The sequence below is a fragment of the Ambystoma mexicanum genome, chromosome 1p (assembly GCF_040938575.1).
Source record: "Ambystoma mexicanum isolate Mex_15411 chromosome 1p, UKY_AmexF1_1, whole genome shotgun sequence".
NCBI lineage: Eukaryota > Metazoa > Chordata > Amphibia > Caudata > Ambystomatidae > Ambystoma > Ambystoma mexicanum.
Window position 1 is genome coordinate 1,397,464,878 of NC_090921.1, and position 25,044 is coordinate 1,397,489,921.

A 25,044-nucleotide genomic window follows, 5' to 3' on the forward strand; every position below is an offset into this window, starting at 1 on the left:
CGGGCATGCGCAGAATCATTGCTCGAGTTTCACGGGTGGTGAAATGAATGTGCATTTAACATTTACTATACCTGACCGTATTTTAGAGCTTCAATATCTAGAATGGATATTTGAATCTGAAAAATTACTTTATGCTAAACCTAACAAAGGAATGCAATTTTTAAGCAGTATTACCCGAGCAGGGGAGGGAGCATTACCGGGCCAGGTAATGCCCCCTGGGCAGCAATTACAACTTTAGTTATTGCCCTTGAAAACTATCTTTCTGGTAGCCATCACTTCTCCTTGCAGAATGAGTGTGCTGCAAGCTTTGTCATGCAAACCACCATTTACTATGTTCACCAAGGAGGTCTTTTTGAGGGTTTGTCCCTCCCTCCATACCAAAGTAGTGTCAGAGTTCCATCTAACACAGAATAACTTTACTATATTTTTATCGACATCCTCACCCTTATAAGGATGAAGAGGTTGCACAGGCGTGACCAAAAAAGGGCTTAGTGTATACATTTTCAGGATGGCAAATGTCAGGCAAGATGACCAACAATTTATTGGTTACAGCGGCCAGAGGCTGGGCCAAGCCATGACCAAACAAACCTTTTCACGTTGGATCTTCCTGTGCGTTTCCGGGTTGCTATTCCATTGAAGCAAAAGATGTGACTGAGCGCCCATTCCACCAGAGGAGTGCCAGCCACTTTGGCTCTAGAAAGGTGTGCCAGTGCAGGACATTTCCAATGCCACAGCTTTGGCCGCACTCGACACTTTCCCAAAGCATTACTCCTTGGACACCGTTGGGCCAGGACGATAGATTTGTATGAGGGGTTCTGCACAATATCAATGAATAAGAAAAATATACAAAAATCCACTTCTCCCATCTCAAGCTACAAAACTGATATGGGAGTCTATCCAAGATGAGCAATCTGTGGGAGGACACAATCCATTAGAAGAACACATTACTTGCCCCTGTTTATGTTCTTTCTACTGGCTGTTCCTCACACAGATTCCTCATAGCTCTTCCATGCTACCCCTCCGACTGTGGGTGCATTCTTTTTAATATACTTCACTCCACGCCCATGCGAGTTATCTATCCTCAAAGTGGCTGAGCAGAAATGGGGGAGCAACTACTAGGAACTGAGGCAACAGGTGCAGTGCATGCTGTTTATATTGTCAGACGTCCTGTCCGGATGCAGGAATGGTAATCGTCAAGGGACATTGACTTGATGCCACACAGCACCCGTCAAAAAATGTAGGAGCCTGCACCTGTCAAAAAATGTAGGAGCGATATATCAAAGATGAATCTGTGGGAGCAGCATCCAGTAGAAAGACCATTACCGGAGGTAAGTAGTTTGTTCTTTCCTGTGCTTGCAGCAAAGTTGTTTTTACAGTTGCCCATACCCCTACACCATAACTAGCTACAGTCTTAGCTTTATACCCTTTGCATTCCATCCATTGTATTTCCTTTAGAAGTGCTCCCAAAGCTGTAGATGCCATCAAGAACCCGGGGTATTATCAATGTTTGCTTTGCTATATTAGCGGCACTGTTTAGTAGAAAAATGAATATCTAGATCAAAAGTTGAAGTACCTCCACTTGACTTATCTGTGATTAAAGATTGGCAAATGTACTGTTTTTTTGGCACAATGATAAAGCATGACTGCAGGAGTTCTAGCGATTCACTGTATCGTTTGCATAGGCGAGTGCAGGTATTTGCATGCCTGCTAGATGAGCTCCACAGCCAGGTAGAGCTTCATGGAGTCGTGTTTTTAAAAAAAATATATTCACTGGAACCTTTTTAGTTAAGTTGACCAGATTTATTGCAACAAACCCCCTGAAATTCAGCACTCTCCCGTTTGTCCCTATAATGTTATGTCCCCCATAATGCCCTTTTGTATGTTTTTGTGAATCCCTTCTCTTATAATATGTATGTGCTCTTGGGCGTTGCACTGTGAAGGCGCAGCGTTGAGCCAGTCATGACTTCCAAAATGCGCTGAATTTCAGGGGTTTTGTTGCGATAAATCTGGTCAACTTAAAGCTTAACTAAAGTTGTTTTCATTGAATTTCAAGGGTTTTGTTACATCATACATTTTTTATTCTGCACCACTGGCCATGGCTGTTAGCCATGCCCACAGTATTTGAGCCCCCAATATTTTGGGCTCATTAGCTTGGGCTTTTAACCCTGGCAGTCGGCACAGTCTTCGGACGTGCCCACTCGATATTTAAAAGCAGTACAGGGTCCCCAGCCATGGCCAGTGGCCACAGCCTTTGGCTGTCTTGACTGTATATGTTCCCCCAATATTTTGTGCCCACTAGCCAGGGCCTTTCGACCCTGGCTGTGCCCACTGTAGAGTCCACTCGCCATGGCCACTTTCTACCCTCCCACCTCACTGTAGCTGTTAAATAGTTTATTTCAATTGTTGTAAACTTGTACAGTTATATTGGCATTTCTCCAGCATGGGGTCTGGCATGCATTCACATGCTCATGAATATTCCCCGTCAGGCTGGGAATCCTCGGTAAAGAAAAAATCAGTATCAGTCTCGTTTCTGATCTGTCTTTCTTAGTAGTAACCAATCACTGATCTCTGGGTCATACTGCCCCCAGCCAATGACTGCCCTCTCCCTAAGCCCGCCTCTGGCAGCCATCCTCAGATTTTTACCGCACGCTCAAGAGTTCGGAGTCCTCGTGTTTAGCTTGAGTTTTTTACTGCGTTTTCACGTTTTTTTGAGGAGAATTTCTCATTTTTTCGGTTTAATCGAGCCTCAACTCCACCGTTTCTACTTCCGATAACGGGGACCCGTTTCGGAATTCTTCTACGCCCATCAAGGTTGAAGTTTTCGTCGAGTTTACACTACTTGGAGGATTCCAGAAGATCGGCGGCCTACCTCAAAGGACATGGCCCAGGACAAAGGGAGCTCGACGCCCGGATCCAAGCTGTTGAGGAACTGCCCTGGATGCGAATTATGACGTTTTCAAGGAGGACGAGCATTTGCAATGTCTCTACTGCCTCCATGGGGACAAGGCGCACGTGGAGAAGGACTGTGCGTTCTGCAAGAACCTTTCGGAACGGACCAAACAAGATCGTCGTTCCCACCTCGCCACCTGGCTGGAGAAGGGCCCAGCAAGTGAGAAGGCGAAGAAGTCTGAGTGGGCTTCTAAGTCCTTTGAGGGCGCCGGGGCGACGGGGGCCCAACAGAAGGCCAAGCACCGTGAGTCCGCAGGCTCCGGGAGCGCCGAAAGGTCGGGCTCTTCGGTTGCCAAGCAGGGCGCTACTTCACTGGCACGTTCGACCACGAGCCAGCGCTCTGGTTCGGGGAAGAGTAAGTCCGAGAACCCGGGTAGGCCGCTGGAGCGGACCCGGTCGATCTCGAAGGGGGAGCGAGGCGTTGACCCGCCCCCCAAGGCGAAGGCCCATGACGCACCTAAGGTGGTGAGGGTCTTGATCCACCCGGCTAAGGCCTCTACCGAAGTGGTCTCTCCGACCCTGGCGGAGCTGGCTGAGACTACTCCAATGGAAACGGCCTCTGGGCCCAGAGTATTCCTGCCTGCCGCCGCAGAGGTAATCCTCTTTCCAGCCTATCGCTAAGACCCCCGTAAAGCCCCCGGCTGAAAAAGGGGGAGGAGGGGGGGCGGTGGCCGTTACAGCCTCGGAATCTGCCTCTGAGGAGGAACTGGTGGAGACAGTGGTGCCTCAATGAAAGGTCCATAGGCCTCAACGAGAGGTTCATAAACCTCAACAAGAGGTTCGAGAAGGTTCGATCCCAGGGGACGGACCCTGCTGACGTGATCGAAGATGGCGACGAGGACGACAAACCGCAGCCATTGCCGGAGCCCCAGGATAGCTCGACAGCCATTTTGTTGGCAATCCAATCCTTATGTACCGAGATAAGGACGAGATTACCACGCACCCCGACGGAGGAGCCAGAACCAGGCCCGTCGGGAAGCCCTCCGAACAAGCTGATGAGTCCACCCCTCTCCGCCCTTTGTGCCTGCAAGACCGGTGGACCCCTCATCCCCCTCGCCGGGAGAGGATACGGCGGCGGACGATGACGGCGGCGATGACACAACAGACATCCCGTTTGCAAATTCCCCCCCCCCCCCCCGCGGGCGACCCCAGCCGACGAGGTTGGCTCTTCCCACGCTATAACCAGGGCATCCGATCTCTTCCAGGCTAAGAGGAAGACGGTCGTCGCGGTGCCTTTACTCAACGACATCTGGGACGAGGGGCTTGCTGTCCTCAAGAACCCTGCCACGACACCCGCCAAGAGGGACCGGTACGAGAAGAAGCACCGAGTCCCCGATGTCTCCCACTTGTGCCTCAGGGCCCAGCCCACTCCGGACTCGGTCGTCTCGGCAGCGGCTAAGAAGAAGGTAGCAGGCGCGGCGGCTTCCACTTCCCCGCCGGACAGCGAGGGTAAGAAGTTGGAATCTATGGGACGACGAGTCATCTCGTCAGCGGTGACGATTAAGGCGGCCAATGCTTTGGCGATCGTGGCCCGCTACGACAGGGAGCTCTGGTTCAAGATAGCTCCCCTGCTAGATTTCCTGCCTGATGACAAAAGGGCGGAGGCCTAGAAATTCTGCAGGAGGGCGAGGTGGCGTTGGATCACGCCATTACGGTGGCAACGGACATTGCCGATACTGGATTTCGCCAACTGGGCAACGGAGTTTGCCTCCGCCGACGAGGATGGCTCAAGGCGACAGACTTTCGCCAGGATGTCCAGATCCTAGTGTTGGACATGCTGTTTGACGGCAACAACCTCTTTGGTAAGGCGGTGGCTGAGTCTCTACAGGCCATCAAGACCGACTCGGAGACGGCTCGGGCCCTTGGGGTGCTTCAGCAGCAATGGCCCTTTTGGAGCTCTGGTGGCAGACAGGGTGCCTCCAAGGATCCAGCAGTGGCTCCTCCACCTACCGCCAGGCGGCCCGCTCCTCTTCCCAGGAGGCCTACAGAGGTTGCGGCAAGCAAGGGGGTTCCTGCCGTCGTCGCCAAGGCCGCTTCCAAGCAAGACTGACCCAGCCGGGTGGTCGGGCCCCCAGTGGGAGGCCGACTGACGAAGTTCGTCAGGGTGTGGGAGTCCATCTCCACCGATCGTTGGGTGTTGGACACCCTGGCCAACGAGCACTCGCTGGAATTCCTAAAGTGCCTTTGAATTCCTCCCGTGGCCAGGAAGGAGAATCGCATCCCTCAACTGCTGTTGGAGGTAAAGGCGATGCTCAAGAAGGGTGGCATCGAGCTCGTCCCTAGGAGGCTCCGGGGCTCCGGAGTATACTCGAGATACTTCCTTGTCAGAAAGAAGACAGGCGGTTGGCGCCCCATCCTAGACCTGCGTCGGTTAAACAAATACATCAAGGCGCAGAAATTCAGGATGGTCACCCTCCAGCACGTACTGGGACAGCTGGAGGAAGACTACTTCCTATTGTCGCTGGACCTGGAGGATGCTTACTTCCACATCCCCATTCTAAAAAGGCACAGGAAGTTCCTCAGGTTTGTGGTTCAAGGACGCCACTACCAATTCAGAGCCCTACCGTTCGGATTAAAGTTGGCATTCAGGGTTTTCCCCAAGTGCCTGGCACCAATGGCGGCGTGGCTGCGCCTGCAGGGGATCCACGTCTACCCCTACCTGGACGACTGGCTAATCCGGGCAAGGTCAAGGGAACTCGCCATCGATCATACGGCGAGGACCGTCCGGTTGCTCACGGGGCTGGGGTTCTCATCAACTACCCCAAATCCCACCTGGTTCCGTCGCAAGTAGCACTGTTTTTGGGGGCGAAGCTCCATACAGTGGAGCAATTAGCCTCCCCTTCAGAGGAGAGGACCAAGACCATCCTGGGCAAGGTACGGCGACTGTTGGCCACGGACGTGGCCAGGGTGAGGTCCATCAAGTCCCTTCTCGGGATGATGTCCTCATGCATCTACCTTGTACCCCTTTGCAGACTTCGGATGCGTCCGCTACAGGAGTTCCTCAACGCCCGCTGGTTTCAGGTGACGGGCTGCTTCGAGGACAGGATCCCCCTCGACGAGGAGTTCCGTCGGGCGATCCTATGGTGGGGAACCCGGGCTCACCTCACGACAGGCACAGACTTTCAAACCCTGCCGTTTAAGGAGACTGTGACTACGGACGCCTCTCTGGAGGGTTGGGGGGGCCCACACCGGAGATCTCCACGCAAGAGGCCTTTGGCTCCCGGAGGAGAGGTCGCTTCACATCAACATCTTGGAGCTCCGTGCAGTGTTCTGGGTGCTCAAGTCGTTCCTCCCGTCCCTCAAGGACAAAGTGGTGAGGATCTTCACCGACAACACCACCGCAATGTTCTACATACCGAAGCAGGGGGGCACCAGATCCCCAGCCCTATCCAAGGAGGCCCAGGATCTGTGGCACTGGGCCGTCGCCCAGGGGATGTTTCTGGTTCCCTTCCATCTGGCAGGAATATCAAACGCCATCGCCGACTCGCTCAGCAGGGAGCTGCGCTCGTGCCACAAGTGGGAACTGCGCCAGGATCAAGCGGATCGACTCTTCCAACGATGGGGCAAACCCCAGATCGACCTGTTCACAACGGCAACAAACTCCAAGTGCCAGAGGTTCGCCAGCAGGTTCCCACAGCCGAGGAGCATGGACGATGCTTTCTCGTTCTCTTGGGACGCCCTGTTTCTATACGCGTTCCCTCCATTGCCGTTGCTGCTCCGCCTCATCAGCCAGCTCAAGAAGTCCAGGTGCAGGATGATTCTCGTCGCACCAGCGTGGCCAAGGCAGGTCTGGTTCCCGGACCTTCTGGACTTGTCAACATCCCCGCCAGTCAGGCTGCCGGCGGATGTAGATCTTCTCTCCAGAGAAGGGGGCGCCATTCTACACCACGACCCACAGTCGCTGAACTTGCAGGCCTGGCTCCTGCAGCACTAGAGTTTGGAGGGTACGATATCCCGGCTGATTGCAGAGAGGTTCTTGCAAAGGCCAGGGCGTCCTCAACTCTCAAGTGTTAGGGTCATAAATGGAAGAGGTTCTCTGTCTGGTGCCGTGCACAGAAGATTAACCCTCTGCGGATTACAGCCCCTCAAGTGCTGCCGTACTTACTGTCGCTGGCCAAAGCTGGACTGGCTCACGCCTCCATAAAAAAACATCTGGCTGCCATCTCCCGATATACCAGGACAACGGGACAGGCGTCCTTGTGGTCTCATCGCCTGGTAAAGGAATTTATGAAGGGACTACTCCGATCATTCCCGCCGGTGAAGGCTCCTGCCTCGGCGTGGGAGCTTAATGTGGTGCTGACCAGGCTCATGGGAGCCCCATTCGAGCCTATGCATTCGGCGCCCTTGAAGTTCCTGTCATGGAAGACAGCGTTCCTCGTGGCCATCACCTCCTGCACGACGAGTGGGAGATATTCAGGCCCTATCTTGCAAGCCTCCATACTTGACTTTTCATGACACAAGGATAGTGCTTAGGACACACCCCTCCTTCATGCCCAAGGTGCCGTCGGACTTCCACCTCAACGAGCCCTTGGTGTTACTAGTTTTCTTCCCGTCGCCTTCGATGCCGGCCGAGAGGACTTTGCACTTGCTGGATATAGCTAGAGCGCTGAAGTTCTACGTGGACCACACAAAGAGTTTTCGGAAGATGTCACAGCTGTTTGTGAACTTTGGGTCTGTGAATCAAGGGAAGGCTCTCTCAAAGACTTCCTCTTCCATATGGCTCTCAGGCTGCATCATGCATTGTCACTGGTTGGCAAACCAACCGCTGCCCGGCCATCCGAGAGCCCATTCGACCAGAGCGATCGCCGCTACCATGGCGTTCCTGTCTGGTGTGCCCCTGCTGGACATCTGCAGGGCTGCCACGTGGAGGTAGACGCACACCTTCACAAGATTCTACTGCGTCGATCGGGACTCCAGGGAGGAGTCCAGTGTCGGCCAAACAGTGCTGCGCAACCTGTTCGCTTAAGGTGAGCCTGGTGAGGAGGTAAGAGATGCTTAATGTTGAGTTGTTGTATTGCTTAATGTTGAGCCTGTTGCCACCTCCCGTGGTTGTGCATGTGTATACTGCTATGTATTCTTTTATTCATGAGCATGTGAATCCATGCCAGACCTCATGCTGGAGAAGGAACAAGTTACTTACCTGTAACTGTTCTCCAGCATGGGTCTGGCATGTATTCACATGCGAACCCTCCCACCTACCCCTCTGCGGCTCTTCACTTGGTCATACTGCCACTTGGCGTGCTACCAAATCTGAGGATGGCTGGCAGAGGCGGGGCTTAGGGAGAGGGCAGTCATTGGCTGGGGGCAGTATGACCCAGAGATCAGTGATTGGTTACTACTAAGAAAGACAGATCAGAAACGAAACTGATACAGATTTTTTAAAAAATATTTTTACCGAGGATACCCAGCCTGACGACGGGGAATATTCATGAGCATGTGAATCCATGCCAGACCAATGCTGGAGAACAAGTTACAGGTAAGTAACTTGTTCCTAATACTAAAGATAGCCGTGGTTATTTGTAGTTGCCCGATAGCCACGGTTATCTGGGTCAGGGGGGACAAAGTTACCCTCCCCATCCATGCACTCACCCACTGCCCCTCCTCCTAGCATGCTCTCCCCACAAGTCGTCCTCACACCCGTCACCTCCTCGGCACTTTCACTTTCTCCCCAAACACTCGTGGTTTGCCGTGACGCACTTTAATTCCCGATCTGATTGGGTGGAATTATCATGACGATAACCCACGGCTACAAGAAAACGTTTCTTTATTTGGTCCCTAGCGTCGCTCCAACTCGTGAACTGCTCCCTCAACCTCCCCACCCCCTGCTTAGCCTAATGGCATTTCTTCATTTATTTACTCTGAAATGGCATTTTACTGCCTTTTCGGTACCCGCGGTTTCTCTTATCTGAACCAAGATAAATTGCGCATTTTCAGGCCTGAAAAGCCTGTATGCTGCAATGCGCCATGGAAGATATAGCTATAATTGTGGGAGAAGTGGGCACCCCCTTCTCCGTCAAATATGAATGTACTGGATGCAATAACAGCTGCCCTCCCCCCTGGAAATAAAGTCAATGCTACGTGCCCAAGTTGTTTGGTAGCTGGTCCAATTCAGTCAAGCCGTTTTCACTGTTCGCATGAGCAAAAATTGCTCTTTTGTGCCTGTGGGAAAATGAATGCGGACTAGGCCTAATTTTTTTTTTTATTATTATAAAAGGGGTGGGGTCGAGGCGGGATCCGTCAGTACAATTGAGTCTGCAAAATGGCAGCTAAATCGGCCATACGTTATTAGAAATTCATTTGTTTGTTATTTTCTGTGCATCACAAACTATAGTGTGGCAGGCCTATGTATTCCTTAATCTCCAGATCGTTTACATGCTCTGATTACCAAATGTATATTCCGTAACCTTCAGGGCACTTCAAGTCGGTTGCCATAATTTAAACTTCCTTGAAGTGTGGCATTAGAATGCCCCAGCTATTATTTGGGTCCCTGTGAGGCTAGGCCGAACAGTAGTTTTGCCTTTGACAGAAAAATGATACCCCGGAGGAACCTTGTACACTGCTCTCAATACTATTAGTCATGCACAAACTGGGAGCCTTGATCCACCAATTCACAAATCTTTTTTTAGTCATTGTCAAGCTGCTTTCTCCAATTCTTCCCAAGCTAAGCTAGCCAATTTGGCTTTTTGTAGCTCAATTACCTTTTTTGTAAGCTGCATTTGCAATTTCTATCACTAAGAAATTAGGAGTTTAACTTGTAATTGTCTTAGCATGTCTAAATGCATCATTAAATCACCCTTTCATTGCGCACCTATTTCCACATAATTATATTTTGAAGTATTCTTCATGAGGGACTTGAAAGCAGCATAGCTGCATTCTCATCCTCATTTAATGACTTGGTACATAAGCATTTATTGTCTCTTGTACAGCAAGTTCCTTGGTTGGATCCTCTAACCCATATCTAGAGAAAGAAAAAGTTGTGCCGAAAGGTCATAGCACACTCCTGTTATCAGACCCAACGAACGCCCCACCAGTTTACTTCTAGCACAATTAGATGATCACTAAAATGTTCAAATATTACTCTAAAATAGAGTATAGTGTGCAATTTCGGAAGCGGAATAGAAAAATTGAGGATCCGCAATGACCCATCACAGTATATTTTCCCACTCTATCCCTAGAGTATCTAGAAACGAATGCTCATTATCCTTGTTTTTTGGATCCACCATAGATTTTATCAATATGTTCCCTACATGGTGCTATTAAGACCTTGCGAAAAAGCAAGTCAAACTACAAAAGGTTTGCTGATGGCAAGCGTAGAGTTGCCCCCAATATACCAGGAGGGTGATATGGTTTGGCTGTCCAGTAAAAATATAGCCCTCAAGGATAAGAACAAGTTTAGTACTCGCTTCTTGGGACCCTTCGAGATTGAGAGGGTTTTGTCTCCAGTGACTATCAAACTGAAGTTACCATCCAGCTTAAAAGTGCATCCCACTTTTCATGTTAATCTTCTGAAGACTTGTATCAAGGGAACTATGCTGGTTCAAGCATCTGGTCCAGTTAGTTTGGAATGTTCAGGAGAGGAGTATGAGGTACAAGCTATATTGGATTCTAGAGTGTGTTAGGGTAATTTCTGGGGTCGGCAGAGCCGTACCTGCCGTCCGCGGATCTCCTGCTCTTGGAAGGCCCAAACTCCTTCCCTTGTCCCAAAAGAAGTCGAAGTCCACACAAGGAGCAAGAGGTACTGCCATTTTATTATAGCAAACGAGCAGGGATCATGCATTTGGAGCAATCCAGTCTAATCACATCTCGCCGAATTCTGGCCTGCAGGGCGCTTTTGTGCACCCGTGACGTCACAATCTGGGTCACTCAGCAAGTTCCTTCCCCGAACCTAATGCCACTCCGGGTCGTCTCCCTGAGTGGTAGGTCCAGTATAGGAACATATAGTGTGTGATATTAGTGGCGGCCGCTCTGTCAGGTGGTGTAATTGGATTATCCCTAAAAATTGCTACTTGGAAAATGTTACACTAGAGAACCCGATGATTGGTGTGGGAGTCCCGCTGCCAGCCCCCAGTGTCCTCATTGGTCGGGCCGTGGGCCCCAAACCTGGGACTACTGTTCCCAGCTCGCAAGACACCTGCTCGCGTAAATTGTGTCTCGACAAGGTGTGACAATGTGTTACAATGGGGTGCTTCTACTAATGAGAGAGTTCCATTCCCAGCGCATACTGTAGTTCGGTTGTTGCAATTTGTTCCGAGCGTGGTCCCAGACGCGGGACGGCTGCATCGTCCAAGCTTCCAGACCTTGGCATCACCGTCCAAGCTTCCAGACCTTGGCATCACGTCATTTCGGCCGTGTCATGTGTGAGGGGAACATCGATGAGGCCGAATTACTTTGATTTGTATTTTGTTTGGAATATTCCCTACTGTAGGTGGTGCCACCTTGGCACGTGGGTGAGGAATGTCACTTGCAACATCATGGCCTTGGCTTCTGCAGTACCTGCCAGGGATATTCTGCTTGCACAGCTCTTGAGGTTTCTGCGAGACAATTCTGGCTGGCTGGATTTTCCTAAGGCCTTCTTTGGCTCCGACTACGTAGTCAGCATAATTATCCATAGGTTAAGATGTGCCGTGGTCGGTCAGGTTCCTCGGGTGCTCCTGTCCTTCATAGGATTAATAGCGTGTTGCTTCTGCAAGCATATACACAAGCTCTTCTGGCATCTTGCGTTTCTGCGGTGCTGTAGCGGCCGATGTGTCAAATTAATAAATGTGCAAACTGTATGTAGGTGTATCTCATAGGGCTGTATGCAAGTTTTCTTAGTGTAGGTTGGTGTGTGCATGTCCCGAAAGTGTGGAGTGCATGTGTGCTTCTTGTCTAAAGCAGCTATGTTGTCATGACGACTCTAGTGACTTGTAGCATGGCTTGTAGAGTTGTCAGTCGCTTCGGTCCATATAATCGTCCCCAGCTCGTTCTTGGTTATCTTCGCTTGCTTTGGGTAGAGTTCCTACCACTGCAGGACTGTATGGTCCGGTGGCCGGATACCATTCGTGGTGCGTGCCTATGGTGTGGATCTGGGCAAACTCATACGGTCGGTTATCCATCTGGAGGGAAAGGACATTTGGATTTTCCTTCAAGTGGTTCAAGGAAGACTGCAGTATTTGTTAGATTGGAAGGGATACGGCCCTTAAAGATCTTGGGTGGCTAAGCAAGATGTACATTCACCAATGTTGGTTAAGAGATTTCATTTATGCAGACCAGAGAAACCAGCCCCTGGGGCAGGGCGTTACAGGGAGGGGATGGGTGTACGGGGGGGGGGGGTCCCGGTTAACTGGAGGTGGTAGCACAGGTAGTTCAGGTACATTTAGGTGGTATTAGTAGTCGCAGTTAAGAAGGGTTGGATTGGGTGTCACTACAAAATGTCCTTAACTATGATACCAGCCAGCTACTATTGTCCCAGTCCAAGATGGAGAACTTCCTGCGCAGCAGTGATTGGCTTGGAGTCTACTGTGATGCCGTTTGGAACCTCAGGAGAGGTTCTAAACTACCTTTCATTCAAGATCTTCACAAGAGAGGGCTCAGCCTTTGAAGCTCCATAGAAAACCGAGAGATCAAAAGAAAATCACTGCATAAAGACTACTAAGTGCCTAGGAATATGATTCAGATAAGTGACTGCTTTATTAGAATAAGATTTTCAGAAAAACTCTGACGTATACATGAAACTGGAAGTTAATTCAACTGTAGTGTTTGAAATGTTAACAGATGAACTGTATGTCAGAGCAGCGTTCATCCACTTTGTAAATACGAGTTAAATATTTATTGAACTGCTAAATACTTTCAAGCAGCAAGTCCGAAAAGGTATTGAACTTGCGCACATGCCATTTTATTGCTTTTGTGAACATGTGCACATTTTGCAAGTCCTTGAGCGCGTAGTTTATCGTGGCATTATTTACTTTTTTTGTTGTAAGATTGTTTTTCGAATCGAGCCACATTCGAGAAAAGGTCCCGGCGATGTGTATCTGTGCATCGGGTAAAGCTTGACCTTGGGCATCTTAAACGTGTTTGCGTCTTTTTACCAAAGCAGTTGAACTCTAACTTATTGAAGCAAGCATTACAAATCAGAATTTGGAAACATTGGTGAAGTGCCAATTCTAGGACCATAGACTAGAACTACTCATTGTCCCGCCATTAAATTAGATCCTTGCTCTAGCCAACCCAGGCGTTTCTCTCATTTGTGTCAGCTGGGTTATCCAAACTCTTCCTCCATCTGGCTCCTTGAGCAGTGTGTCCTCCTGCTGCTTTATGAATCGGTCCTCCTTTTTTGTAGAGCTGGTTTATTATGGCATAGGACCACCCCTTCAGGCTCATCCGGTCCACCCCCATTTCCTTGCTAGCCACTCATTACAAGTGGTTGTGATAATATTGTATTTGTATTGCGCTCGTACACAACTGTTTCAGAGCACGATAGAAATTGCCCGTCATAATCTGTTTTATCAGTTGGACTGGCCATTTCCAATTGAAATTACATACGTTTTGCAAAAAGGTTACATTCCAAACGGGCCTCCATCTTAAACTCCTCCAAAGATCAGTGCTGTCCCATATCCGGCCGCTATCAACTTGTCTCAAAAACCTTGTATCGTTCAGTTTCACCTTTTTTTAACAAACATTGATTCTGCCAAATGTTTACATAAGCGACTTGAGATTAAAGCACATACAGCCCCTAATTATAGTTGCAGCCAGTTGGCGTCTGATTCTTATGACTGACATTGCGATACTATGCATTTTTCTTTCATGTCACATTTTCAATATGGTGGATTTCTTAGCCATTGATGTAATGTGGCTATGTTCAAATGAGACTAATATATAAACTGGCCATGTTACAATGTTACTAAGACTTGTTCAGCACTCAAATGAGAAACCTGCTGTTCTTTCAGTGTAATACATTGTTCTAATGGGTTGTATCCTTCCACGGATTCCTCATCTTGGATATATTGGATATATCCTTATCCTGCTTGCACCCCCCGGCGGCGTGCCATGGGGGGAGGGGGGAATTTGACAGCAGAGGGTGCTGTGCAGCATTGAGTTGATGTACCTCGACGATTACCATTCCCACGTCCAGACGTGACGTTGATGATGGTATAAATACTATGCACTGCACCCTTTGCCTCAGTTCTGTTTTTCCTGCATGCACGGCACACTCTAGCAACGGTTTAAATCGATACTAATGTCGTAATTATTTTTGAAAATGTATATACTGAAGACTGGTTGTGTTTAGTCAGTAGCTATGCTGGGTTTTTGAATCTTCGCAGCTTGCTTTCATAATAAGGTAGGAATAGTTTGTAGCTTCATTTTGCACACACATTATGCCATTTGAAAAAAGCAATGTTTGCACTAAATTTGTATGCAATAGAGGATAGGAATTAATCATTTTGTATTTCGAGGTCTGTGCTTTGCATGTAAAAATGTATTTTAAACATGTAGAGCTTTTGTAGCTCCTTTCCATGTCGCTTAAAGTGAACATGTGGTGGTCTTTACCAGTGTTAAATGCAATTAAAAATGGTTTAATAGTGGTTTGTGTATTTTTCCTGTGCTTTAAAAGGAAGAGATGGCAAAATGAACAGGTTTGAATGTACACATGTAAATATGCATCTGCATTTTACAAAACCCTGCCAAGGTTCTAGGCGCATGTAGCTTTCCTTGGTTTGTAAGCTGTTCAAATCATATGTGTATTTATGAAGTTTTCAAAAGGGGTATATACAGTATTTTTGTTTTTATTTTTTAGGCTATGGCTTGCCTGACGACATTGTGATTGAGAAACTGGGAAAAGGGGATAGTTTTGTCGACTGTACAGGGGCGATGATCAAAATCTCCAATGTGAAATTCGTGCAGCATGATGCAGTGGAAGGCATTATTAGTAAGTATATCTGTAAATGTTGACTAGCCAACAGCCATGATATCTTAAATACGTGCTAGACAGACAGATCTAGACCATGTGTATGTTGGAATTATTTTATCCTCACTTGAGTATTCCTAAATTCTCAACTTCTATAAAATATACCACCACAATTATAATTATTCTTTTCCAACGCGCTTAATACCAGCGATTGGTTTCTAAGTTCGGTATCGGGATTGTACCCTGTGTTGCTCTGCGTTTTCTTACTACCCAGACACGTGCTTTGCCCCTGAGCTATCCCCCCCTCAATTATCCCATAATTCGTTAACACCTGGTCTTGAGCGCAGTCGTCTGACTTTAATATTTATTTTGTCCCTATGATTTAGATAACCCGAGACAAAAAAGCTCATTTATTTACTTTCTTTGGCTGCTATTGCCGTAAGCTACCATTTTCCAACTTAATTGTATTTCAGCAGATTGCATAGATTGCATTCACAAATCTTACTTCTATGCATTTTGCAACTCAGACAGTTGGATTTCAACTGAGTTACTGGCAGTACATTTTCCGGTAGGAACACAAGACAGTCTTGAATTATTTTTTTTTTTTTCTGACTTCGTTTCAAAATGCCAAAGTCCTGGAAGTGTCCAGTTGGATGGTTTATAGGTACCAAATGCAGTGTCCAGTGACTAGACCTTCTGTGGCATCCATATGTCCGAATATGTAGTGTACATTTTGTAGTTGACATTAATACGAGTGATTCAGCTATAGCTAAACGTAATCTCCATAAATGATCATGATTGTGTGAAAGGATGTCTACAAAAGTGCCTTAGTTTTTAGTATGTCGCTTCACCTTGTTTGTCTAGCCTTTGTGTTCTAAAGATTCACTTTTTAAGACTTGTTTCAATCTATGGCAGTAGGGATGTTTTCTTTGCTCCTCCACATATGGAGTCCCGCCTTTCCGCATCACCCTCCTCACTCCTATCTATGTAAGATCGATCTACAGATGCCCCATGTACTGCGCCAAATAGTTTAGCTGCAATGTTTTCTGGGGGTGATCTTGCTGTTGATTGTTGTTGTCCCATTCTTCCTCTTGTTACACTCAAATCTTATGGGGCATTTGTATAGCGCCTTTCACCATTGGTATGATGTCAACGCGCTGTGGGTTGACCCCGCCCCCTCCGGGACCGTAGTCCTGATAATTGGAGAAAGTAGGGTAGTAAGTAGTGCGTGTGTGCACTCTGTTTGTACAGCTAGGCCACATTTGCGTGGTTGGTAGCTGCCTTCTAACGCTAGGAATAGTGTTTTACCAAAGTAGAATTGCGGCATAATGGACCATTCCACTGCGATTCTTTCTACTTCGGTAAAACAAAACCAATCCAACAGAGGCACTCCATTGAGGCAATTTTAATTGTCATGCAGTTTTTTAGTTTTGTTTCCCCATTCCCTCCAAAGCAACTTGTGGTTCAGTCTTTGAGCTTGTTTCTGCTGGTATTGACTTTACAATGCTTCTTTGGCATTTGCAATTCTCATGCTAAAATCTTTTTGCCACAACACTTGTCTGGTCTAACTGTAAACTAGGAAGAACTTGCAATGAAGAAAGGAGCAGCAACGCCCCCACATGCGCTTGCCGAAAAGGTGGAAAGGGTTGAGCCAGCTTGAGGATTACAAAATGCCAATGGGGGCAGCTCATGCTTGCTACTGTACGTTGAACAAATCTGGAAAGCAATGGAGTAAGTTGGCAGTTTGACAAAGCAGTGTTCGGATTAAGATTCAATGAGCAGGAGCTAAAACCAGTTCCTGGGTGTCTGGCATCATCCAGTAGGTGGGGTCTAAGCTTGGGAACCACGAGCGCGTGCACAATGCACTGCAGATCTAAATTCCACATGAGGCACATTCAGTTTACCGTCTCAAACACTCGGTTAATGTCACATATGCATGTTTCTAAGGCATCAGTTGGCCTGGCAAGCCATACATAGCTGCTGGTAACTGTTGGTTTTAGGCTAAACAGGCTCCCCCAGGGTAGAAGGAGCTAAACTCCCAGTAATTGCAAACCCTGCATAGGAAGTTTAATAGTGATTACATTTCGTGGGGACTGCCTTAATGAAGAGACCTGTGACTGAAGGCCTCCCAGCCAGTCGAGGCCTTAAGCTACTGTAGTCCAGAGCGTAGGTAGGTGAAAATCAATGGCTTCATGCTGAAGAAATTGGGAGAAAGAGAAACTGCAAACAAGAGTAGTCTGATACAATAACAAGTGTCTTGATATGACAAAGGGGTGCTTAGCGGAAATTGGCAAGCAAATGGGCCTGTAGGCTACTTTATTAAGAAATGACCAGGGAGGGATGAAGCAATCCTTGGACCAAATTGGAAGCCCGTTTGCAAGGTGTTCTGCAAGACTCTTCAGGCTGAACAATACTGAATAGGTGGAGTCCAACAATATGAAATTGCTTGGGCATATAAGGCTACCTGTCCACTCCGTAAAGCAAGTGGGCACCTTAGGGCAAACCTTGCATTGTAGGAAAAGGAAGAGTTATTGAGAGACATGAACAAATTGAGACACCTGGTCCAAAAAAAATGGGAACGACCTATACATGTACCCACTTCGAGTGTTTCAAGAATGGTGGCAAAAGGCGCACCCTTATGGAGGGTCTGAGAGGCACAGGTAGCATATAAAAGGAAGCAAAGCCGCATTGTGAATGGGGTTCATGCTATCATCATTTATTAATGTTGAGACTCGGAATAACTAAATTGGTGCATATGAACCAAAAAGCTGTATGCCAAATAGATGCACCAATCGACCTGCTTTGTAAACATGGGGTGCTAAATGTGCCTGAACCCCTTGATCCACCTGGATAGGTTTGCGATTCACTATAACTTCCCGATCCTTTAAGTGATTCTGGCAATGGATCTATGGCAATCAAATTGTTATTTAATATTAGCATTTTTTTTTTAATGGAGAGCATTACATTTAATCAAACTCCAACTGATTTTTACACTGAAACATCAAGTCATTTATGTTTTACAGATCTCATTGCATTGCTTTCTGTGTGGCTTAAATCCTGCAAGATGAACAGATCAGTCGGAGGGAGGAGAATAGTGTATTTATCTTTCAAGGGAGTGTAGTTTTACATTAGAAAAATAGTCCTGTGATGCGCCTAGGTTTGCTGCCCTAGAATACTACAGTCTCGCATTCTATCACATGTAGCATTCAGCATGTCCCTTCATAGCATGTTTTACCAAACTCCTTGTGTTCTAAAATGCTAACTTGGTGCACAGAAAAAGGTTAAACCTAAAGGTTGTTATTCAGAGATCCCTCTCCTAGCGGTGATAGCTCATGGCCCTTGGCCTGTGCTTTGCGAAATCGGATACTCCTGGGCAGAATGCATTTTTGCCAACAGTTTAACATATCTTATCTTCTGCCAAACAAATGCATTTCAGATGTGTATGTTAGAGGTTGAATTGGTGAAAAATTATAATTTCTGGGCTACAACGCCTATGACATCGTTTAAACCGGAGGTGCATAGCAAATGGAGGTTGAGGTTAAAAGTAAACTTTACAATAATATATGGTCTCTTAACACTTCTGTAAACGGGTAATTATTTAATGTATTGCAAATTGATCAATGTGCTGGATATAAAACTACAAACAAAGCTAACGGTGTATAAAAACATGTGGGAGTCGGGCATTGCACAGCTGGTGGGATAACTGCTGCCCATCTTTACTGATGATACAATCAGAAAACCAGGAAACTCCCATCTCTTTTGGCTTTTTTCCTTGACCCACACTTAAAGTTAAAAATAGTGTTTATTATAGTAGAGTGGGGGTTAACCAATGATACTGAAAGGTGCAGTGTGTAGTTGCGAGGCACATACTAGAACACCTGCCTGCAGAACAGAGAAAGGAACAACTGCCAATGCTGGGCGCATCCGCCTGTAACCAGGAAGGTGGTTATCGGGCAGTTCTCACCGAACGTTTTCCTTCAGGGAAAACCTGAATTGTGTGCAAAATGTCACATGCACCCCCTGTGGGACTTGCTACCTCGATCGTAAATCTTCAATGCATCCGGGACATGCCTGCTTCCAAGGAGGGTTCTCTTTGCCTCTTGTCTGTGAAGCCATTAAAAGGACAAGCTGCCCCAGGCTAGTATACAACAACTTGACTGACCTTCAGGTGTTACTGGTGGTATTGTGGGTGACCACAGGAGAACTCTTGTTCGACTTAGTTAATCAAAATTATTTCAATATGGTTCTCTATCGCACTACAGCAAGTCACAATTGCAGAGGTCATGCAACCACATCCTACAAGTTACCAGATCGTCGACTCATGAATAATTACGTTCGCACTAGAAGAGAAGTCAAATGGAGCAGTGCCGTAGGAATGAGGGCTATTGATATGTTCATGCTCCCGGTTACCACCATCTCGGGTGCTGGGGCCTAAATGATACTATGCTGATGGTCCGGATTTGGTAATGATTTTGGTAAAGAACTGAGTCCTGAGGTTGCAACCATTCTGTTACGTGCATTTAGTTTCAGAATGTAGCATTTATCGAATACATATGCAGTTTTGCCACAATAGGCTGCTCAGTCGAATTAATTGCTCCCCCCTCACAATTTCGTCCATAATGTCAAAGGGTAGACCTACAATTTTTGGCTGTGTACTGCTGCCCCAAAATGGGTTTGTCAGATCCGAATGGAGAGAAGAGTTGGCTGATGCGCCAGCCTTGAAGCCTGAGGAGAGCATTTTCAATTCTAAAACATTGTCAGTCCCAGAAGGCAAACAATCAAGGACAGTGAAGTAGGTGGTTTTTCAAGGTGACCCAAAAAAGAGAATAGACCGTGATAGAACGAATGGATAACGGAAGAAGTTTCCAATAAAGTGGAGCAAGAAGCTCAAAAGAATGAAAGCGAGACTGGGAGCATGGTGGGCGGGGGACAGTCAACTTGAAATGAGAAGAACGGAGAGAACGGAGTATAAAAGGACAGCAGAACAGCAAGATAGTGGCTAACCCGAAGATGGATTTCAAAATGAAACTGAGAAAATTCAAGTTGAGAAGGAAAAGGTAACCATCCAAGAGATGCAAGCGAAACGGAAATAGTTGTGGTAAGAAAGCGGGCAAAGTAAGTGAATAGAAGGATAGATTTCATAGGAGCAATGCAAGAAGAAGCAAGCCCAAAAAGCGTAACAGAGCAATAAGAGTCGAGTAAATATAAGGGGAAATAAGCTATTTAGTCGCGTGAAAACAGAGGGGGCGGACTTTGCGAATGTTGTGCAGGTGGAAGCGACAAGAGCGCGAGGTAACGTAAATGTGATGGGTAAAAGAAAGATTAGAATCGAGAGAAACCGAGATTACGAGCAGTGGGAGAAATAGAGTTGATGGTGGAAAGGAGATAGATGGTGGTGGAGAGAATGTGTTGGCAGGGAAAAATAGGACGTCGGTTTTACTAGAATTAAGAGTGAAAAAGTGCAAAGCCATCCAAGATTTAATGGCTGAGAGACGAGAAGTGTCATGAATTTCAGTCGAGGAAGAATGGTAAAGTTGTGTGTCAGCATAAAAGGGACGAGATGCCAAAGGAAGAGATCACAGGAGCAAGTAGAGGTATAGAGTGAAAAAAGAAACGGTCCCAGGACTGAGCCTTGGGGAACGCTGTGCTCAAGAAGGAATGGTGAAGAAACCTTTCCTCCCCACAAAATAGGAAAAAGTTCTATTAGATGAGAAGAAAACCATGAAAGAACTGAACCCCTAAAACCAAGAGTCCAAGAGCAGTGTGGTCCAGTCTCGAAAGCAGCAGATGCATCAAGAAGAATAAGAAAGGAAGAGTGTTTAGTGTGACGAGCTAACAGAAGGGAGTTGAGTACACACACTAAGGCAGTCTCGAAGTGACGAGGGCGAAAGCCAGATTAATGATATATTTCTCCTACCACGTTTTTAAAGGAAGAAATCTGAGAATAGACAATGCACTCCTGAAGCATAGATGGGTAAGGTAGAAGAGAGATGGTGTGGAAATTGGAGACAAGAGAATTTGCTGAAGGTTTTTTTAGAATGGGAGTAATGATGGCATGTTTAAAAGATACTGGAAAAGTAGATGTAGAAAGGCAGATGTTAAAGAGACAAGAAATGGTACAAAAGGATAGATTGTAGGAATAAGAGCAGAGGGAATAGGATCAGAAGGGGCTGCTGTAGGATGGACTTTGGCCAACAGTAGTTACGTCTGAATTGGACACAGGCGCAAAGTCCGAGTAAAAAAAGGTTAGAGGTTTAGGTGGAGGAGAAAATAGAGTATTTTAGTATTTATTTGTAATGCGCACCAAACCCAAGGGTAACTAGGCGCAGAGGCAGCAAGAGGGTTGCAAAGCTTCGTTACATACAGTAAGGTGAGGTCCAGCTGGGGTTACATTGCCGGACGTATCACGCCAAATAGGATGGGTAGCGCATGTACATTAGAGGCAGTAATATACATATTTACATTCAATGAGTAAGCTAGAGCATATATATTCGGGCAGTACTATAAACATATTTACATTTAATGAGGAGCCACATGGTACTGGCGAGTCCGGGTCTCAAGAGTCGTTATGAGTCGAGAGATTTGAGCCAGTGGACGGTCCTGGCTCTGAACTGGTGGTAGGGTAGGTCCTCCCTGCAAGTCGGAGGGAGGGAGTTCCAGAATTGTGCTGCTTTTACTGGAAAGCTATTGCCCCCAGATGTAGTACGTTTGAACCTGGGCACAAGTAGAAGGTTGGAGTTGGCCGTTCTTGAGGGGCGGGAGAGGGTAGGTCTGGTAAATCTGGCGATGAGGTATTGGGGGGCTGCTTGGTGGAGGCATTTGTGAATCAGACACCGATTTAAGGAATATCTTGTCCTTGGTGGATAGCCAATTGACAGATCTTCTGGAATCTGAAATATGGGCTTTCTTTGGGATACTGAGGGCCGCTGTGAGGGCATTATTTTGGAGGATTTGGATTTTGTTAGAGATATATTTGTTGCACCCTACGTATAAGGCATTGCAATAGTCCAGCTTGGACAGGATCAGCGCCCTGGCCAAGGTGGTGCAGTTGGTGGGGGAGAGAAAGGGTTTGGCTGCCCTGATGAGTTTGCAAGTGTAGGAAGTGGCGGATGCCATTGCGTTCACTTGTTTGTTAAGGGTAAGGGTGGAATCTAGATAGAATCCGAGGGTTTTAACCTCCTTAGCTACCATGATTTTGTTATCGTCAATTATGAATGATGAATATTTGTGGCCCAGTTTGTTGAGGTAGTGTGTCGAGCCTAGAATGAGAAGTTCCGTCTTGTCATCATTCAGGCATAGATCGTGTGAGGCCATCCATGCCTGGATGATGAGGTACACTTTATTAACGAAGGCCAAATCCTTGTCATAATCCCCCGACAACGGGATGAGGATCTGGGTATCATCGGCATAATTAGTGTAGGTGATACCTAGATTGTCTAGATCATCGAAAAGGGGCTTCGTGAAGATGTTATAAAGTGTAGGGGAGACGCAAGATCCTTGCGGCACGCCACACGTGATGGGGGTGGGGTCGGCCGCAGAAGATAGTGAGAAGACTCTCATCGTACGGTTATTAAGGAAGGAATGGATCCAGTTGGTTGCTTCTTGAGAGAAGTGGGCGGCTATTTGTAGGTGGTTACACAAGATCTCATGGTCGACCAGATCAAAGGCCGCGGAGAGATCAAGGAGAAGCAATAGTGCTGTCTTCCCCTGGTCTCTCAGCTCGTCTATCTGTGTCTTGAGATCTATGAGTGCGGTTTCTGTTCCGTGTTGTGGCCTGAAGCCCGATTGTCGGACTCCTAAGAGTTGGAAGTGCTCAAGGTGTTATTGGATCTGTTGGTAAGCTATTTTGTCAATGATTTTGAGAAGGAATGGTACTGTGGTGATAGGGCGGTAGTTAGTTGGGGTGGAAGGGTCTAAGTTCGGTTTTTTAAGCAAAGGGAGGACCCAAGACTGTTTTAAGTTGTTGGGTACGGTGCCTGATGTGAAAGACGCATTTATTAGTTTGGTAATAAATGGAGCAAGATCACGGGCAGCATCCTTGATCAGTTGAGCGGGGCATAAATCTCCGTGGCAGTTTGAAGGTTTGAGGGTGAGAATGGTATTTTCAACCTCTTTGGTGGATACTTTGTGGAAGTTGAAGGAGGGGTTGTACGCTGGGGGGGGGAGGGTGGACTCGGGTGAACCTTTTTGTGGGGGATGGTACTCTGCTTGGTGGAGGAGAGCAGAGATTCTTTTTTGGTGCTTATCTTAGTCTTGAGGGATGAGATTTTATTCGCTAGGGCATTTTGAATGCCCGTGCACCAGAGTTTATCTTTGATACACGAATCTGGTGCTTGGATCGGGGATTCTATCTCTTTAAGAATTGTGAAAAGCTCTCTAGTGTTAGATTTAGCTTGTGCAATTCGCGTGCTAAATGACGATTGCTTAGCCAGTATGATTTCTTTTTTATATTGGGAGGCTAGATTACTCAGGTATTTTGTTTTTTTCTGAGGGGGAAGCTCGCCAAAGATTTTCGCAGCGTCGTTTTTCCTGCCTGAGGGCTTTGAGGTGAGGTGAAAACCAGGAGTTAATGTGTTTCCGAGGCTTACTCTTTTTTAGCTTCAAAGGGGCTATAGCGTCAAGGGATGAGAGCATAATTTTATTGTAGATGTCAACCATCGTAAGGGGGATCAGTGTGATCTGGGATGGCGTTCAGAGTTGGTATGATGAGCGGGATCAGATTGTCAGGGGTGATCTTTTTATTACGGGATTGGATAGCTGGAGCTATGTTGTTGGTTGGTGCTGGGGTTGCCTTTAGGGTGAACGAGATCAGATAGTGGTCTGTCCAAGGCTGCGGGAGTATGGCAGAGACCAAGACTGGGCAGTTGTGCACGGCTAGCCAGTCCAGAGTTCTCCCTTTGATATGGGTGGGCTCGGTAATCTTCTGGGTGAAGCCCAGTTCCTCTAGGGTGTTATTGATTGTACTGGCATTGGCGTCTGCAGGGTCGCTAAAGCCAAGGTTAAAGTCTCCTAGTAGGATACGTTGTGAGGAGTTTTTAAGATTATTTGATAGGATGTCTGTGAGGTCTTCTTCGAATGATCCTAGGGGGCCCGGTGGTCGGTAGATAAGGTGGATGGAGATGGATTGAGTACTAGAAAGTATTAACTTAGCTGTTAGAGATTCACAGGAACTAACATTAGTGGGTGATTCAATTATGATAGTAAATTTGGTTTTGGCTATAATGGCAAGACCTCCACCTCTAGAAGTGGTGCGATCAAGTCTTAGTAGCGTGTAGTCATCTGGGACTGCTAGCATAATTGCAGGGCCTGCCGTGGGGTGAAGCCAAGATTCAGTAACCGCTAAGAAGTCCAGGTCTTCATTGTGTAACAGGTCAGCGATGTCTGATGCATGAGCTACCATAGAGCGGGCATTTATTAATGCACCCTTGGTTCCTAGATCTGCTGGGTTTAGAAGTAATGGCACAGATTCGTAAGTACTTTTCTGGTCACGGATGGGCTCCCGGTGGAGTCTACTGTTCAATTGAAGAGGGTGTAGAGATGGATTCCTGGTTGCCTTGCTGTGGGTTGGGTTGGTTTGGGTCGGGGGTCATAGAGTCTTGTAAGTCTGGCGCGTAGTCTAAGGTTTCTCATGCGAACAGGACAGGGTGTGGAGTTCATTTCAGTTAATATGTGTGGGTTATGTGCAGGTTCAAGTCCTGATGAGTTGGATAGCATGATTGGGTGTTGGCTGTTCAAGATGTGCAGTATTAATCTCAGTAACACTGTGTAAAGTGCATGGAGATACATTGTAAAGTTGGCAGAATAGACTGGTGCACTGTAGTTAATGTCTGGTAGTGTGAGTCTAGTCTAGTGGGGCACCTAAAGTCGATTTGGGCAATCAAAGTACGAGAGCAAGGTCACTAACATAGTGCAAAGGCAATGGGTCGCTTAGGTTCAGATTTTTAGCAATCAGGCACGAGAGCATAGATCGCTTGGTAAGGTGCAAGGCAGAGGATCATCTAGATTTGATTTCAACAATTGGGACACAAAAGCGTGGGTCACACTAGCAAAGGTTCATAGGCAGAGGATCATCTAGATTCAATTTAGCAATCAAGGCACAGAGCATAAAACGCAGTCATAGGCAATGAGTCACCTAAATTCAATTATTAGCAGTCGCGGCTCAAAGGCATAGGTCGCTTAGTAAAGGTGCAAGGCAAAGGGACATCAAGAAT

At 47.0% G+C, this 25,044-nt stretch overlaps 1 protein-coding gene across 1 annotated transcript in view; it reads left to right on the forward strand.

Moving 5' to 3' along the window:
* SHCBP1 (SHC binding and spindle associated 1) overlaps positions 1-25,044 on the forward strand; it is a 349,542-nt gene that overhangs the window by 251,047 nt on the left and 73,451 nt on the right. Inside the window, exon 9 of the mRNA XM_069607070.1 lies at positions 14,723-14,854. Coding sequence (XP_069463171.1) covers positions 14,723-14,854 — 132 coding nt within the window. The remainder of the gene's footprint in view (positions 1-14,722; positions 14,855-25,044) is intronic.